Raw genomic sequence first — 16,084 nt, 5'->3', positions numbered from 1 at the left:
AGAAATAAAATTCCTAATTGGCTTCAAATCTCATCTGATTTGTTTTACTACATTTACCTCTGAAAATACAAATAAAATGCATTCAAGTTCTGCAATTGTGACTTTTTGCCCCCCAAGTTATTTCTAAATTATGCTTGTAAAGAGCCCTTACTCCTGATTTTGTTAACCACATTACCCACTGTTTTGTTTTTCATGTTGCAATCTAAGGTATTCATCCATGTGGCTATTTACTTCAGCATGTCATTTGACAGTTTTTCAAGTACATTTTTTTTATTTGCATATTTTTGCCATATCTTAATAATGATTTTTTTTTTAAAATTGTGGAGAGAATAAACAAAAACTCCAGTGTCCGACCCTTCCACAAAGTGCACCACCTTCTGCTTAATATTCATAGTGCAGCCTTTAAAGAGTGGAACTTGAGCCAGAGCTTTGGGTGCTGCCTGTTCGTCCCTGCTCTCCCTGACGCCCGTTCACCTTGAGCCTTGATCCGATCCAATCATGTCCAAACCGCTGTCCGACCACGACCGGAAGAAGCAGATTTCGGTGCGGGGTCTGGCAGGTGTGGAAAATGTTGCTGATCTCAAAACGAACTTCAACAGGCACCTCCACTTCACTCTGGTCAAGGACAGAAATGTGGCCACAAAGAGGGATTACTACTTTGCTCTGGCCAACACAGTCAGGGACCACTTGATTGGCAGATGGATCCGAACCCAGCAGCACTACTACGAGAAAGACCCCAAAGTGAGTTACAAGCATGTACAGTATTCAGCTCACAGACGGGATTAGCGCAGTTGCTGAGTAGTAAATTTAGCCCCGGGTACGGAGGCAATTCAAACTTAAAGACGACGCAAGAACTATGAATGTTGAATCAAAATTATATATATTTCTATGTAATTAATTTATGGTCAGATTATAAATCTTTTACTATCAGAAGCCCTTCCATGTACTACAGCTTGGGCCTGCAGTTTGGGTTCAAATATTCAGTTCATGAAAGATTTTGACAAATGTCCAAATACTATTATTTACTTTTATGTTCAATGATGAATTACAAAAAACATCTTGCAAGTATTTTTGCTTGGTATATACAGTTCCTGAACACAAATTCTCATTGAACTGATATAAAGTTCACTTTCCTACAATTGAATTTGTTTTAAGCTCAATTCCCCCCAAGATGAATGGGCTTGTTTGATATGATAAGCCGACGCTATTCCTAAATCAAGGTTAAAAGTTTGGCAACATTTTTAGCCATCTTGAATTATGAACATTGCTATTGTGTCTACATATAGTCCTTAAACAATAGCACTGTAGGTCATGGGCACAACTTTAAAGGCCGAAAGTCAGCATAATGCCATGTCACGACATTTGAACTTTTGGAGGGCGCCTTAGCACTCGGTCGGTATGCTGACGTCTTAGTGTGTTGAAACATGAACCCTCTCCATGACCTTCTCTTCTGACTAACCATAAAGCCAGTGTCATACGCCTGTGAGGGCCACTGCGCAGTGCATAGAGAAAGCCACAGCTAGAACCAAATTAATGATGGTAAAAAGGAACAAAAGAACTGCATAAAAACTGCACACTCTACCATAATACCGCAGCAAAGTGTCACATGAAATCCAGGCCAATTATAATAAGGAGTTAGAGGGCAAACTTTAAGAAAAGACATTGAGACTGAGCTGAAAAAATTCCTTTCAGTGCACATCTTGACAATATCAATTACTTTTTAACACACAAAACACATGCCTACTCATGCAAAGCCGGAACCCATCTGTCGGCCTCAGTGTGGCGTTCTATAGGTCAAAGATACATTCCTCGACCCAAAGCATAAGGAAATGTATTAGCCGTCTATTGTATTTGTTTTGTGCTGATGTGAGACTCATAGCACAAGCGGCCAATTATAATAATAAGATGACAGCAGCGTAAGAAGTCACATCAAATTTGGAGCATGCGGTCGTCTATAATTTATCCATCCCGTAAGGACTCTTGTGATGTGTTTGTGTCATTAGCGATTCGTTACAATTGGAAAGGCCTTGTAAGGGCCGAACAATTTGGGGGAAATTATTGGACCGCGATTAGGTTAAGAATCGCAATGTCAATCTGTTTTCAAATCCAGTTTACACAACGCTCATTTTTAAACATATCCTTTAACATCTGAGAGACTGAAATGAACTGCTGAAACTTTACATTTCCTGTTCTTGTTTTAATCGGAGGGTTCTGTACTTCAAGGAGATTCTTGTTTTTCTTGTTCCATAAAAAAGTTGGGATTTAGACTCAACTCCTATTAATTGCAGCCCTTGTATCCATTGCTTACTTGTTTTTTGTTGTCCACAATGGCCCGGGTATCAGGCACAGCTGACCTTTACAGCGACCTCTACAGGAGCTATTTTTGCCCGAGCCGAAATGTTGACCGTTATGTAACACCAAAAGCAGTCTGTGTCCAACCCCTGCTCCTCCTGTCTCTTCCCCGTGTCCCCGAGCTTGTGTCCTCTCACCGGGGGGATTGATAAAAAAACAAAACGTCTAAATGGCAAAAGGCTAAACAGAGGCTCAGGTGGCAGTGCCCTCTGTCTGCACTCCCAAACAAGATGATAAATCACAAACTATTGCTCAGAGCCACAAGCAAGTTATTTCCAATTTTGAAATATTATTGCCTTTGTGCTGAGGCAGATTTCCTCCCTTTGCGCAGCTGTTATGAGGCTTATGCGAGATTTGAGAGTGATTTCTGCTGTGCTTTCCCCCCCTTTAGCGCGTGTACTACATCTCCCTGGAGTTTTACATGGGGCGCACGCTGCAGAACACCATGGTCAACCTGGCGCTGGAGAACGCCTGTGATGAGGCCACCTACCAGGTCCAATCAGACTCCCGCTGTGCACCCACCATTCACACACGTTTCAATGCGAGCTATGCATTAACTATGAGTGTCTGTTCATGTAGCTGGGTCTAGACATGGAGGAGCTCGAGGACATGGAGGAGGATGCGGGTTTGGGCAATGGAGGACTGGGACGTCTTGCGGGTAAACTCAACAATGCAAATATTAATAACTAAAATTCAATATTTACACACCTGTTGGGCTTAATAATTGAGCGGTTCTAATGCGGCTGTTCTGTTGGTTTCATCTTTTCAGCTTGTTTCCTGGACTCCATGGCCTCCCTGGGTCTGGCCGCATACGGTTATGGCATTCGCTATGAATTTGGCATCTTCAATCAGAAAATTGTCAATGGATGGCAGGTTAGTAATGCCTTTTTTTATGTCGCAGTGTTACTCACCAAATACGTTTTGAAGGCTCATTTTGTCTCAGGTTCCTTTTTCCTAGACCTAATTTAAAGGTGCATTATGTAACAATTTATGTGAACTTGATATATAATAGGGAAAGAGTTGAGCTGGGGGATATGCCAAATACTAAATACATTGTTTTGATTTAATTCTCAAAGTCTCCACTCCAAACAAAGAGCTGTGACTATCACAGAGTTTTCAAAAGCACAATGATGATTGTTGAGATTTAATCAGCACAGCCAAATGAGGGAAACATAAGTGTTTCAGCATCCAACACAGACGATTGCTACCTTGGCCCAAAGCAGTGTTGTCCATCTCAATCCAACAATTTCATCTCCAACAAACCACTCTCCCTGACATGAGTAATGACACAGCGACCAAACTATATGAATTCTGTATTACTGTTGAAATAGCACTTAAGAAACCGCCACCTTGGTACAAAACACTATCTGAAACACTTAATTATGGTCATTTGTCTGCTTGTCATTGTCCAGGTTGAGGAGGCTGACGATTGGCTGAGGTACGGTAACCCCTGGGAGAAGGCCCGTCCCGAGTACATGCGCCCCGTGCACTACTACGGCAGAACAGAGCACACACCCGATGGAGTCAAATGGGTTGACACTCAGGTGGGGAAACATAATACTACTTTAAAATACATTGGAATAAAGGTCATAGAAAAGCTTTGCACTTCATCGACTTACTACGTTTAAATCCCTTTTGCTGAGATAAAGGGGCTGTAAGATTAGGAGTATTTCTTTCCTGTCTGAAGTCAAATTTATTCCATGTCTGTGAGAAATTACTACAACCCACACTTTTGAATAAATGGTAAACCAAATAGAGCTATAAGCTTACAGTTCCTTCCTAGACCTAGAGAGTATTGCCTCAGCCGTACGGACATACTGTATATTTGCAAATGCGACAAAGTAAATAACACAAATGCGTTTTACCTTCATCAGGTCGTTTTGGCTTTGCCTTACGACACACCTGTCCCTGGATACCGAAACAACGTCGTCAACACTATGAGGTTGTGGTCTGCCAAGGCTCCTTGCGAGTTCAACCTGAAAGACTGTAATTATGCGTTCCACCAAACAGCATTTTGAGCTCAGATTTTCAATTCTACATCATTATCTCAATCATTTGTGTTGTATTTCTATCTTACAGTCAATGTGGGTGGCTACATTCAGGCCGTGCTGGACAGGAACCTGGCTGAGAACATTTCCCGTGTGCTTTATCCTAACGACAATGTAAGAAATAATGACTGTATTGTTGCTATATAAAGGCGAGTGGGCGTACTGAGGTGACCTAAAGGAAACAGCTGGATGGTGAAAAAGACATGGACAATATTAAAATTCACACCATGCACAGAACAAGGCTATACTATTCCCTTGTATTAAGGAATTGTGGCTAAGATAATAACCGGATTTCCATAAATTGGTTCGCGGTAGCTGCAGTTCTCCCTTTGTCATCAATGGGAGGCACAGCCAGCTCTTCTCCAGCTCTGAAGCATAGTGTTTTATCGGACCACCGCGCGCTCTCTCCCTCAGGGCTGAAGGAGGAGGATTTGGGTGATAACCATCTAACCAGAGCTTTAACTCAAGTCGCTGCTCATAATTTAGGTGTGGGCAGCCCCGAGCGGCCAATACAGAGCAGTGGAGGTTCACTTCACTCTCTAATCTGTTTCCCGACTAGAGCTCTCCTGAGTCTATTTTTTACAGCGCTTTCCATTTGGGTACTATAAGTAATATAATATACTATAATATAAAATGAGGAAGAAGCATTAAAAATAGCTGACAATGATCCACCTGCTGTTAAAAAAATCATATCTCTTTTGAGTGGATCCTTGCAAAACAATAACATTGATTTCAGCATATCTAGAGGCTTGTTGTATTATGGTCATTTAGATGACGTTGTATTATTATTGATTATCCCTTGTCTTTTGCAAATTCAATATCACATAAATAATGAAAAACTGTTTAATGGGGCTTTGCAATAAATTAAAATTTAGCCTCAATCCGAATTATCGTCACAGAGCTTTTTAACCGTCAGGTCTATCTACTCTGTGGCTGTACCTGCTCCTTTGTTTGGAGTTTGAAGAAGACGTGGAATTTTTGTGTGTAAATTTGTGTGTTCAACTGAGAAGAACCTCTATCTTGTCGGTGTCGATGAATCATAGTAGCAAAAAAATCTAAATCAAAGGAACACTGTTCCTGCTCATCATATGGTTAACTTGAACAGTAAATGAAAATGTAGAAAAGGAAATTAGATAAATCTGCACTTTAGTCCCCCCCAAGCCTGGAATAATGACTATGTCTGATAGAGCGCCTGTCTGATGTTTGACAATGATATTGAAAAGATAATTACAGCATGAGAGTTACCTGCAGACATGTTTCACTTGTGTGGCTGGCTGCTCCACTTGTGCCTCATTTATCTCGGTGTGACAAGCAGACGCGTACACAATTAAAGATTTCTTGACTTTACGTCTAAGTACGGAAATATGTATCTTTTTTCTTGTCAGTTCTTTGAGGGGAAGGAGCTCCGTCTAAAGCAGGAGTACTTTGTGGTTTCCGCTACCCTCCAAGACATTATTCGCCGCTTCAAGGTCTCAAAGTTTGGCTCCAGGGAGATTGTTCGCACCGACTTCAGCAAACTGCCAGAGAAGGTGAGGCTGAAAAGGAGAAAAAAAAAATACTTGACAAAATACTATGTGTCACAAATGAAATGATTTTCACTCAAGTTCTCAGTGTGCCTTTGGTAAATTGCCTGGCACTTATAGACAGGCTTCCTTTTGTGCCTGCTGCTAAGAGCGGTTCAATGGAGTGCATAAACAAAAGCTTTTTTTGACGACATATGCTAATTCGAATTTGACATTTAATAAGCATATTTTTCTCTTGCATATTCAGGTTGCCATTCAGCTCAATGACACGCACCCGGCGATGGCTATTCCCGAGCTAATGAGAGTCTTGGTGGATGAGGAGAAGCTGGAATGGGAAAAGGTGAAGTGCAATAATTAAAAACCCAGACAGCAATTCAATTTGAAATAATTACTCCGCTCTCATTATAGCGTGCAAATATAGTATTACCACCAGTTGTTTAGTACTTTGGTTTGTTTGCCAAAGAATGAACACTTTAGGATCAGCCACATCACGTGTATTTGTGCCTATCCATGATCATATCTGTGAGTGGTGGCACAGAGCACTCCATATCAATAATATAATAATGTTTGTGTGGGTAAAGCAGAAATTGTTAGTGTGAGAACAGAATGAGCTCTTTATCGTCAAAAGTCAAATCTCTTTATAGTCAAGAGCTGTTGATTCAAAAGAATACATATCAATATTTATGTGAATATACAAAGATTTATTGCATACTTTGAACTTACTCTGTGTGCTTTAAAAATGTGATTGCCTTCGGATTCTGAAATTTTGATGACAAATGTGACTGATCCCACAGAGTGTTGCAATCTGTCAACATCTTCACAAGCAACAATCTTTTGAAGCAGCTGAGTAGCCTAATGTTGGCCCCTCTCTTTCACTGAAATGATGAGCAGGCGAGCAGATTATTACAGTTAAACAGCTAAACGAAAGACATTAGTAAGGAGGTTTTTTTTTTATTTTTTTTTTTTTTTTTTTTAGCAAAGGTGCGTTTAGGAAAGTAGTGGAGTCTAAAAACGCTGTTGCACGTGAAGTTCAAAGTGATTGTTTATAACTATCAAACACCAATATAAAAACGCCTTTTGTCCTCCTGTGTGCAGGCCTGGGACATCTGCGTTCGTACTTGCGCTTACACCAACCACACGGTGCTCCCCGAGGCCTTGGAGCGCTGGCCCGTGGACCTCTTCGCTCATCTGCTGCCCCGCCATTTGGAGATTGTGTATGAGATCAACCGGCGCCATCTGGAGGTCAGAGCGGCGCACTGCAGGAGACTAACACATTGATTTCTTTGTATTTCTTTCAGCACATCCATCCTCGCACAGTGATTTATTACGTTGTTTAGATTGATAGTACAAATGTGACTTTATTGTTAATTACAGCTCTCAGGTCATGCAGGAAATGAGCTGTGCGGTGCATGCTGCCAGGGCTCAGTCTGAGGTTGCAATTGTTACGTGGTTGCCATAGAAATATTTAATAGCAGGTGTTAAAGCCTTAACACACTGGCACGGAATCCAAAACGCAGTCATTTTTAAAGGTTGCCCGAATGATGTTTACTGGATTTTAATTGCAACACCTGTCAGAGTGAAGTTATGCACTTCCACGCCTACACCATGGGCAAGAAGGATGTCTCGGCATTAATATCGGGAAGCACATTTCATCATCCGGAGTCTGTCAAAGCCTGTAGCCTACAATAAATTACACCACATCACTTTTTGGAACATAGCCAGCAACCCATAAACCAATCTCATTTGATAATGTTCTCAATCACCAACATCAGCCTGTTGGTGATGGGCAGAAATGTGCCATTCAGCAACAAAAGAAATGTTCTGGCTGTAGGCTACTCTGCAACATATTCAAGTGTGTGGCTACTTAAAGCCTTAAAGCAACAATTCACCCTATAAAATACAAGCATTTATTTCATTACAGATATTTTTATCATTAAGAATATATTGCTGGCAACAATATATTCCAAAATGTTACACAGTGCGGCTTTAAGTTACATTTTGAAGCAGTAGCCCAATTAGCCCTGTTTCTGTAGTGGACATGGTCTTAGCCTTGGTTAAATAAATGGACATGGTCTTAGCCTGGTCTTAGCCTTGGTTAAATAAAGGCTAAATAAAAAAATATATCATACAGAAGCCTACTTTTTGCCTGTATTTGCAATATTATGTTGAAGTAGGCCTATCAATACTCTAACTTAGCTAAAAAATAAAACATTAGTAGATATATCAGGAGTATCAAGGAGGGTTTTCACATTTCATATTTTGAATACTCTCCCTCTGTGATTAACAAGTTCATGTGAATGTCGCCCGCCAGAGAGTTGCCGCACGGTTTCCTGGAGACATGGACCGTCTGGGGCGCATGTCACTCATCGAGGAGGGCGCTCAGAAGAGGATCAACATGGCGCATCTGTGCATCGTGGGCTCGCACGCTGTCAACGGCGTGGCCCAAATTCACTCCGACATCCTCAAAGCCACCGTGTATGTGCGCCTTTTACTCAGCCCCCAGCTCTGGCACTGTCAGTGTCACTGACCGCTCAATGTCAAGTTGAACAATGCGCCGCTGTGTTGCCGTGTACATGCTGCTCAGAATGTCTTTGTCTCTCCTCAGTTTTAAGGACTTTTATGAAATGGAGCCACATAAGTTTCAGAATAAGACCAATGGCATCACACCGCGACGCTGGTTGGTCATGTGCAACCCCGGGCTGGCTGAGGTCCTTGCAGAGGTACAAGTTTTTCTGTAGAACTCAGACTTATTTTTTCACCCCTGACTAGCCTGGATAAACCACACCATCAAAAACATAAAAGATATGGGTAGATTGCTAGGCACTATTCAAAAAGACACGGTATGTCCTTTAGGCCTCTCCATGGTTTTATAAGTGTGTAAATGATTAAAGCCACACCGCGTAGAATCTTACCCAATAAATAAAATTGAAATACAAGCATTTATTTATGACAGATTTTTTCATCATTGGAAAAATACCTCATAAATGCAGAAACAAACGTGCTCTGGTCTCCTAAGACATGACTACAACGCTACTGGGAGTGGGTACGTCTCCAGCTCGTCTCCATGGAGATATGACTAAAGTCAGCAGATTTGAGATTTAAGTTGGTTAGGTCCTCATCCAAGTCCATTCTTTGAATACCCACTGCAGTAATGTCTCGAGCTGGTCATGAGGAGCATGTTTTTTTTCTGGAAGCAACAGTATAGTCCAAAATGTTACGCATTGTCCCTTTAAATAATAAGAAATATGAATAGAAAAATAATTGGATTGAAAATTAATGTACATTTTGCCAATTCCCGGGGTACAAATGTTGCAGTAAATTGTGGAAAAACTACACTCGCTATTTGAAAATTAAAACAATATATTTTATGGCAACATTTTAGAACTATACTAAAAGCAGTAGCTTATTTAGGAGGAATAACTGTCTCTGATTAGAACTTGAATTGAATGGTAATTGATCATTTCCGTTTTGCATATTGTAGATCCATATAGACACCACCCGAAAAGACAAAAATAAAACTAAATGTTGAAATCACCATGATGTTCAAATATCACACATATAGAAGACCTTCCTACTCATGAAAATGGCTTCTGCACGTACTGTATTTGGAGAGTTAAACTAAAGTACCCAAAGAAGCGTTTCTCATAGGGGCCCCCCCACCGGGCTCCAAACAGCTCTGTTATTGATACTAGTTCCTGTGGTGTTGGTAATGGTTGCTCCATTTTTCAGAGAATTGGCGAGGACTTTATCCGTGACCTTGACCAGCTGAAGGAGCTCCGCAATTTTGTGAACGATGAGGCTTTCATTCGGGACGTCGCCAAAGTCAAACAGGTGAGAGTTGAGAAAAGTCTATTGCAGTAATGATGTTTACACAGAACTGGAATTACTTTATATCTTTTGAATCGTGCCCATATGTGAGGATAACTGTGTCTGTAAACGGACTCCCTGCTGTCTGAAGTGTGAAGTTATTTTTTGTTTGCTTTAAACTCCTGCCAGTCACAGCTCACAAAAAGGAAAATACAACCACATTAAATGACTAATGAACGTGGTTATTTTAAATATCGGAGATAACTTGAATTGGACTATTATTAACCGCGAGAGTGAGGTTTGTTTACGTTATTCCAGCGTAATCCGACACATTATGCTCATAAAATGTCAGGCATCACAGCAAAGTATTCTTCTCCGTTGCAGCTTGGTATGCAAATCCTGTTAGCGCCTCTGAACCGTGACACACATCTCACTGAAAGCTGTCTGCATCTGTAACCTACACAGATTATGACGTCATGTGCTAAGCTGTACTGTATATTTGCTTCATATACAGGGAGTCTGCCGATACGCATTTGTGTGGGAGTGACGTGGGTGTTTGGTGATTCGGAGATAGTCAGAGAAAGCAGATTAAAATGGTATGCAGATGCACAGAGAGGGGGCAGCAAGTGATATAACAGATTAACCTCTTAACCCCCACATGAACTGAGCACATTTTCACCAGTTTGGCTTTACCCAAATCAAAAAGCTTCTTAAATAATTAAAAAATAGCGACTAAAACGAGAAGGAAAATACAAAAAAATGTACTGGAAAAGCCACAAAAAGTGACAAAAACATGACGAAAAAGTGACACAGTTACGATTGCTTTTGTAGATCGTAGCTTTCAAATGAAGCCTCAGGGTTAGTCTCCGACTAACTGTAACTTTCGACGACATGTGCAGTCATTGCTCTTGAAAATGTTAAAACATGAACACAGGCTGTCTATTTACAAAGCAGAACTGATTAATGAATCAAAAATGATGCCATCTTATTTCAATGTTATACAAATTGTTATATTAATATTATAGACAAATATTTTTTTAATTCAGCCTTAGAAATCAAGTATATTGAGAGGATGAAGAGGCTTTGTGGTCTGGACTAAAGCCTCTAGAGGTCCGGATCTGGTCCCAGGTCTGCCAGTTGGGGACCCCTGCGTTCCACTGTTCCAAAGCCAAACTGGAGAAAATGCACTTGGCTCATGCAGAAGAGGTTAAGTTCTAGATACAGTGGTTCCCAACTGGTGGGCTGGGACCCAGTGGTTTTGCAGGCCTTTGGATGTTGATAGATTGTTTTGATCGTCCACCCTGTGATCAATGCGTGCTTGAAGTGCTGCATACTAACAGACACGGCTGAGCGATATGACTGATCTCTGTGACAGTCTGCTCTTTCCTTGAGTATATTCTGATTCAGTGCTTCTCGCTTTAATGCAGTCCTATCTGTATCTGAGAGAGCGGCAGCTGGATTTGACCAGATTTGTTTGCTTCTATTTGTGGTTGATGTTTTCAGGAGAACAAGTTAAAGTTCGCGGTGCATTTGGAGGAGCACTACAAGGTGAAGATCAACCCCAACTCCATGTTCGACGTCCAGGTGAAGAGAATTCACGAGTACAAACGCCAGCTGCTCAACTGCCTGCACATCATCACCTACTATAACCGTGAGTATTTGGCAGCAACAGTCTCGCCGGAAGTTGTTTACAAGGTCTAACTAATCACTAATAATTACAATTAGGCATCAAGAAGGAACCCAACAAGCAGTGGACTCCGAGGACAGTTATGATCGGTGGAAAGGTTTGTCAGTCAATCAACCGTAAACGTTATTAAATCGAAACAGTTTGCAATTTGTGATCCCAAAGACATGTGTTATGCTTTCCACTTGCAGGCAGCCCCTGGATACCACACAGCCAAAATGATCATTCGCCTGATCACAGCCATCGGGGAAATCGTGAACAATGACCCAGTGGTGGGAGATCGGCTCAAAGTCATCTTTCTGGAGAACTACAGAGTCACTTTGGCAGAGAGATGTAAATCCATGGTCTATGTCTTCCTTGTTCATGTGCAAAATTTGGAATCTACGCTAAAATTGTAAATCTGTCCACCAACTTAGAGAACAAGTGGCTCACCAAATGAATTTATTATAGCCACTGAGGTATTTAAAAATGAAAAGAAAAAGTGATGTTGTCAGACCTTCACTGCAATGACCAGTAACATTTTAGCAGACACAGACCTTCCTAATCCTCAGTTTCAAACTCTCTGGTTGGCTCCCAGGCATCCCTGCCTCAGATCTGTCTGAGCAGATCTCCACTGCGGGCACTGAGGCATCGGGCACCGGCAACATGAAGTTTATGTTGAACGGAGCACTCACCATCGGTACCATGGACGGAGCCAACGTGGAGATGGCAGAAGAGGCGGGAGACGGCAACCTGTTCATCTTCGGCATGAGAGTGGAGGATGTGGACGCCATGGACATCAAGGGGTGAGTACTTCTAGGTTTTTGCGTCTTCTATCTGTGATGTGGAGCTTAGATATATATAACGCATGAGGCTGTGCATTTAATCAAACTTTTGCTGGGACAGGGGTAGAGCATTCCACAGTTTGGGGGCAAGGACCTTCCAAGTACCACGAGTCCCCAGCTAAAATCAGAAAAAAAAGCTCTAACATGGACTTGAATGGGGCTAAAAATGGTAAATCATGTAAAAACACAAACAAAAACCCCGAAGTAAATGACATGATTTGAGATGATAATGAAGGAAGAGAATCACTGAATAGAATAGAATAGAATAGAATAGAATAGAATAGAATAGAATAGAATAGAATAGAATAGAATAGAAAAACTTTATGGTCTACCTTGCACAATGATGGCAGAAATTTGCCTTTGGCTTGCTCACACATTCCGTGTATTATCAACATGTACAAAAAACTTGAAAATTGTGAGAGTGCACTGCACACAACTGAACAAACTTAGTTATGTTATAATATACTTTTGGTTTTATTATTTTGAGATAAATTTGATCATAGAGACATATAAAAAAGTTCCAGATTGTGGACAGTACAGGCTACCAAAACATGCTTTCAAATATATTGTAGTTTGAGGTGTTATCCAGCAAATTGTCAACCACATTTGGAAAGTTCACAAATTGAAAAGAACAGTTCATACCAAGGTTATTGCTTCTGATTAAAAAAAGGAAAAAAAAAAAATCTGTCTATGTTAAAACTGCCTCATGTGCACCAAGGTTAGATCTGGAGATGTTGTTTGTGACACATTAACTTAAGTTGGACAATGCTCTACACATGGGTCTTGTGTTGTCTCTGGCTGCGACGCCCATAGAGACACGTGAAGCTTTTGACAAAATCCCGTGTTCTTAAACATCACTGTTGTCATGTGCACTTTCCAAACCAAGGACAACATGCAGAGATTGCCAGCACAAAGAGGTGTGGCATTGAGAGCCAATTTTCATGTGTGGGCAGCCTCTGGTCCGTTGTGAATGGGCCGTCACTATGGCAACAGAGTGTTTCCTAAAGGTGTGTGTGCATGTGTGTTTTTTTCTGCTTAGATACCACGCAGAGGAGTACTACAATCGTCTGCCCGAGCTGAAGCAGGCCATTGACCAGATCGCTGGAGGCTTCTTTAGTCCAAAGCAGCCAGACCTGTTTAAGGAGATTGTCAACATGCTGATGCACCACGACAGGTAATAGCACATCCTGCATGGGGCGCCCCAGGCACAGACATGCTCACACATACAAATAACTACTGTACGTGCAAAAATCTTGAAAGATCAGCCCACAGTCTTATGTCCACGATGGGGGTCATTTATCAAGACAAGTGCTGTGAAATAGAGTGTTAGAGTATTTTGTGGAAATGTTGTTTAACTTACCATTCGAAATTAGGTGTATTACAGTATTAGGGCCCCAGATCTGATATCTAATGAGAGAATCGGCTGCTTGGAAAAGGACCTCAATGTATTTAACAGGATTTCTGTATCTTCACAGGTTTAAAGTGTTCGCCGACTATGAAGACTACATGAAATGCCAGGAAACAGTCAACGCTTTGTACAAGGTAAAATCACTGATGCCTCAGGCCCCATTTAGTTTTGGATTGTGTCATCAAAACTGTGACGTTTTCTGGCAAAAGGGATACTTTCCCTAATTATGAAGCAATAGAGCTTTTAAATGGTGAAATTCTGCAATCCAAAAAGTCAAATTTCTAAAATGCTTGGTAGGTTTCTGTCGTATAATTGTTCTGTGATGAAGGTGCCCTTTGGTGTTGATGGAGCAAAAATTGGTGAGGGAAAAGAAAAACTAAGGCACTTGAAAAGTATTAAAAAACATTGCGTGCTGGGTGTTTCTTAATGAACACAACAGTAACGCTGGTGTGGATAGAGGCCCACTAAACCCCCAAAAAGTCTTAAAGGGACTATATGGAGTTCAAAAATGTAAAAAAAATTAAGCATTTTCCTTCCCCTACATGTTCCTGTAACGTCCTAATGTGTAGAATGAGCCCAGACCAATTCACCACAATTGCCTCTAAACTCCTGCTCTGTCACTCAAAAAGGTGTTAATTCGGGTCCGAAGTGCCGTCATGCACGAGCTTAATATAGAACCTGCAGTTACGCATAAGACCTGAGGTGGCAGTAGTGAGTATAAAAATGGCCAACTTGCATCTCCTTATTGTCTGAAGAAGGGCTAAGGCCCGAAACGTCACTGTCTGGTGAGCATTAAAATAAGCTTTGGAGCGACGAAGTTGTGCGGATCTTTTATTTATTTGTTTCTGTTACACTTTCCATTTTTTGATCCTGCACACTTATTTAGAACTGTGGATGTGCGTGCCTTCACCCACTACAACTTGCATCTTGTCCCTTCAACCAAAAGCCAACATTTTTCAAAAAATTCTCAAAACAGACAAAAAATAGATAGATTAGTAAAAAATACTATTTTCTAAAAGAACATGGCAGTTCATAAGCCAACAAGCGAAGTAAAGATTTTAGTAGCGCCACAGACAGTTACCTCTACGTCCTCTACGAAGTCTACACAGTCAATTCTTGAGGTCTATACTGACAACACAAAAAAAAAAACACAATAGGGTAATTTGGGTAAAGGGTAAAGTGTTTTTTCACATACAAAAAGAATGTGTGAAACTGGAGAAAACCGTATTGGCATTGAGCTCTCAGAATATGCAAAGCTGGGTGTTTTTGCCACAATGTGCAAAAATGTAGGCGGGGAAATGGAAATGGAATTGTATAGCGCACGTTTGCCTTGTTTATCATGGCTGCAACATAAAACAGTGAACATTGAGCAGAGTCAGATGTACTCTTTTGGGACAGCTGCAGTTTGTGCACAGAGCCTGCAGTGATTGAAAGCCTGGTATCTTGGCTTTATAGAAGCTCATTCATAGAGAGGCGTGTGAGGTGTTGCTTTATGCTAGCTGTCCCTGATTCGGGTGCCTAGCACTGATTGGCAGTTAAAGTTTTACTTCTCGGATTATCAGTGAATCCACAACTGCCATCAGCTCCTGGACACAGATCCACACACACCGGGTGCTGGATGAGCACGTGGAGGACTACATTTCTCCATGTTATATCTTCACAATCAGTGCTGTGTAAACCAGTATTTAAATGCTGACATTCTGATCTCTAATTTCATTCTTTATTATTTATACTTTTTGCCCCACATGTTTTGCTCATTATATATAAGATTCCTCTATTTACTATTTAATTTGCACATTTCCTCTCTATTTTGCACACCCTGAGTGTTTCTTGAGAGTTGATGTAACAAGTGAATTTCTACATTGTGAGATCAGGATTACCTTAAATGTTTACAGGATACTCACAAATCACAGTATTTTCATATCTGTCATTGAGAATAGGTTGACAAATAGACCAATAGTGAATGAATTTGTAATGTAATTATACATAAATAGTGTGTTGAATAATTTTAGACTATGCCTCAATAAGAAAATGACACATTTTGCGTAGCTATAACACTTGGTCCATGTTTTGTGACTGTGTTGTAGAACCCCAAGGAATGGACCAAGAAGGTGATCATGAACATCGCAGGCTGTGGTAAATTCTCCAGTGACCGCACCATCGCCCAGTACGCCCGCGAGATCTGGGGGATGGAGCCGACGCTTGAGAAACTTCCCGCTCCTGATATGTAACAGACTCGGTCTTTCCTGATCGCTATACATCACAGCACAACCAGTTTACATTTTTCATTGCTGCATATTTACAGTTTTACAAAAAGAACTTGTTCGAACACAGCAACATAGTGGTGAGTTTTGTGAATTTACTGGTCATTTTATTTTTTATTATTAAAAATATACCCCTGTAATTGTATCTCAAATTCTGAATAAAATCAGAAATGC

General features: G+C 40.9%; 1 protein-coding gene across 1 annotated transcript; it reads left to right on the top strand.

Moving 5' to 3' along the window:
• Positions 1-451: 451 nt before the first annotated feature.
• Positions 452-16,084, top strand: pygma (phosphorylase, glycogen, muscle A). The gene is made up of 20 exons (XM_079567033.1): positions 452-741; positions 2,744-2,845; positions 2,932-3,010; positions 3,122-3,225; positions 3,765-3,896; positions 4,227-4,338; positions 4,432-4,514; positions 5,786-5,929; positions 6,171-6,263; positions 7,019-7,165; positions 8,235-8,398; positions 8,529-8,643; positions 9,653-9,754; positions 11,234-11,381; positions 11,456-11,514; positions 11,606-11,747; positions 11,992-12,199; positions 13,278-13,412; positions 13,714-13,780; positions 15,734-16,084. Exons 1-20 carry the CDS (start codon positions 499-501, stop codon positions 15,875-15,877), a joined length of 2,523 nt encoding a protein of 840 aa, XP_079423159.1. The 5' UTR covers positions 452-498; the 3' UTR covers positions 15,878-16,084.

Source organism: Gobius niger, assembly GCF_951799975.1.
Source record: "Gobius niger genome assembly, chromosome: 11".
Classification (NCBI taxonomy): Eukaryota; Metazoa; Chordata; class Actinopteri; order Gobiiformes; family Gobiidae; genus Gobius; species Gobius niger.
The sequence above is the reverse complement of the archived record's forward strand: the minus strand, read 5'-3'. Positions and strand labels throughout refer to the sequence as shown.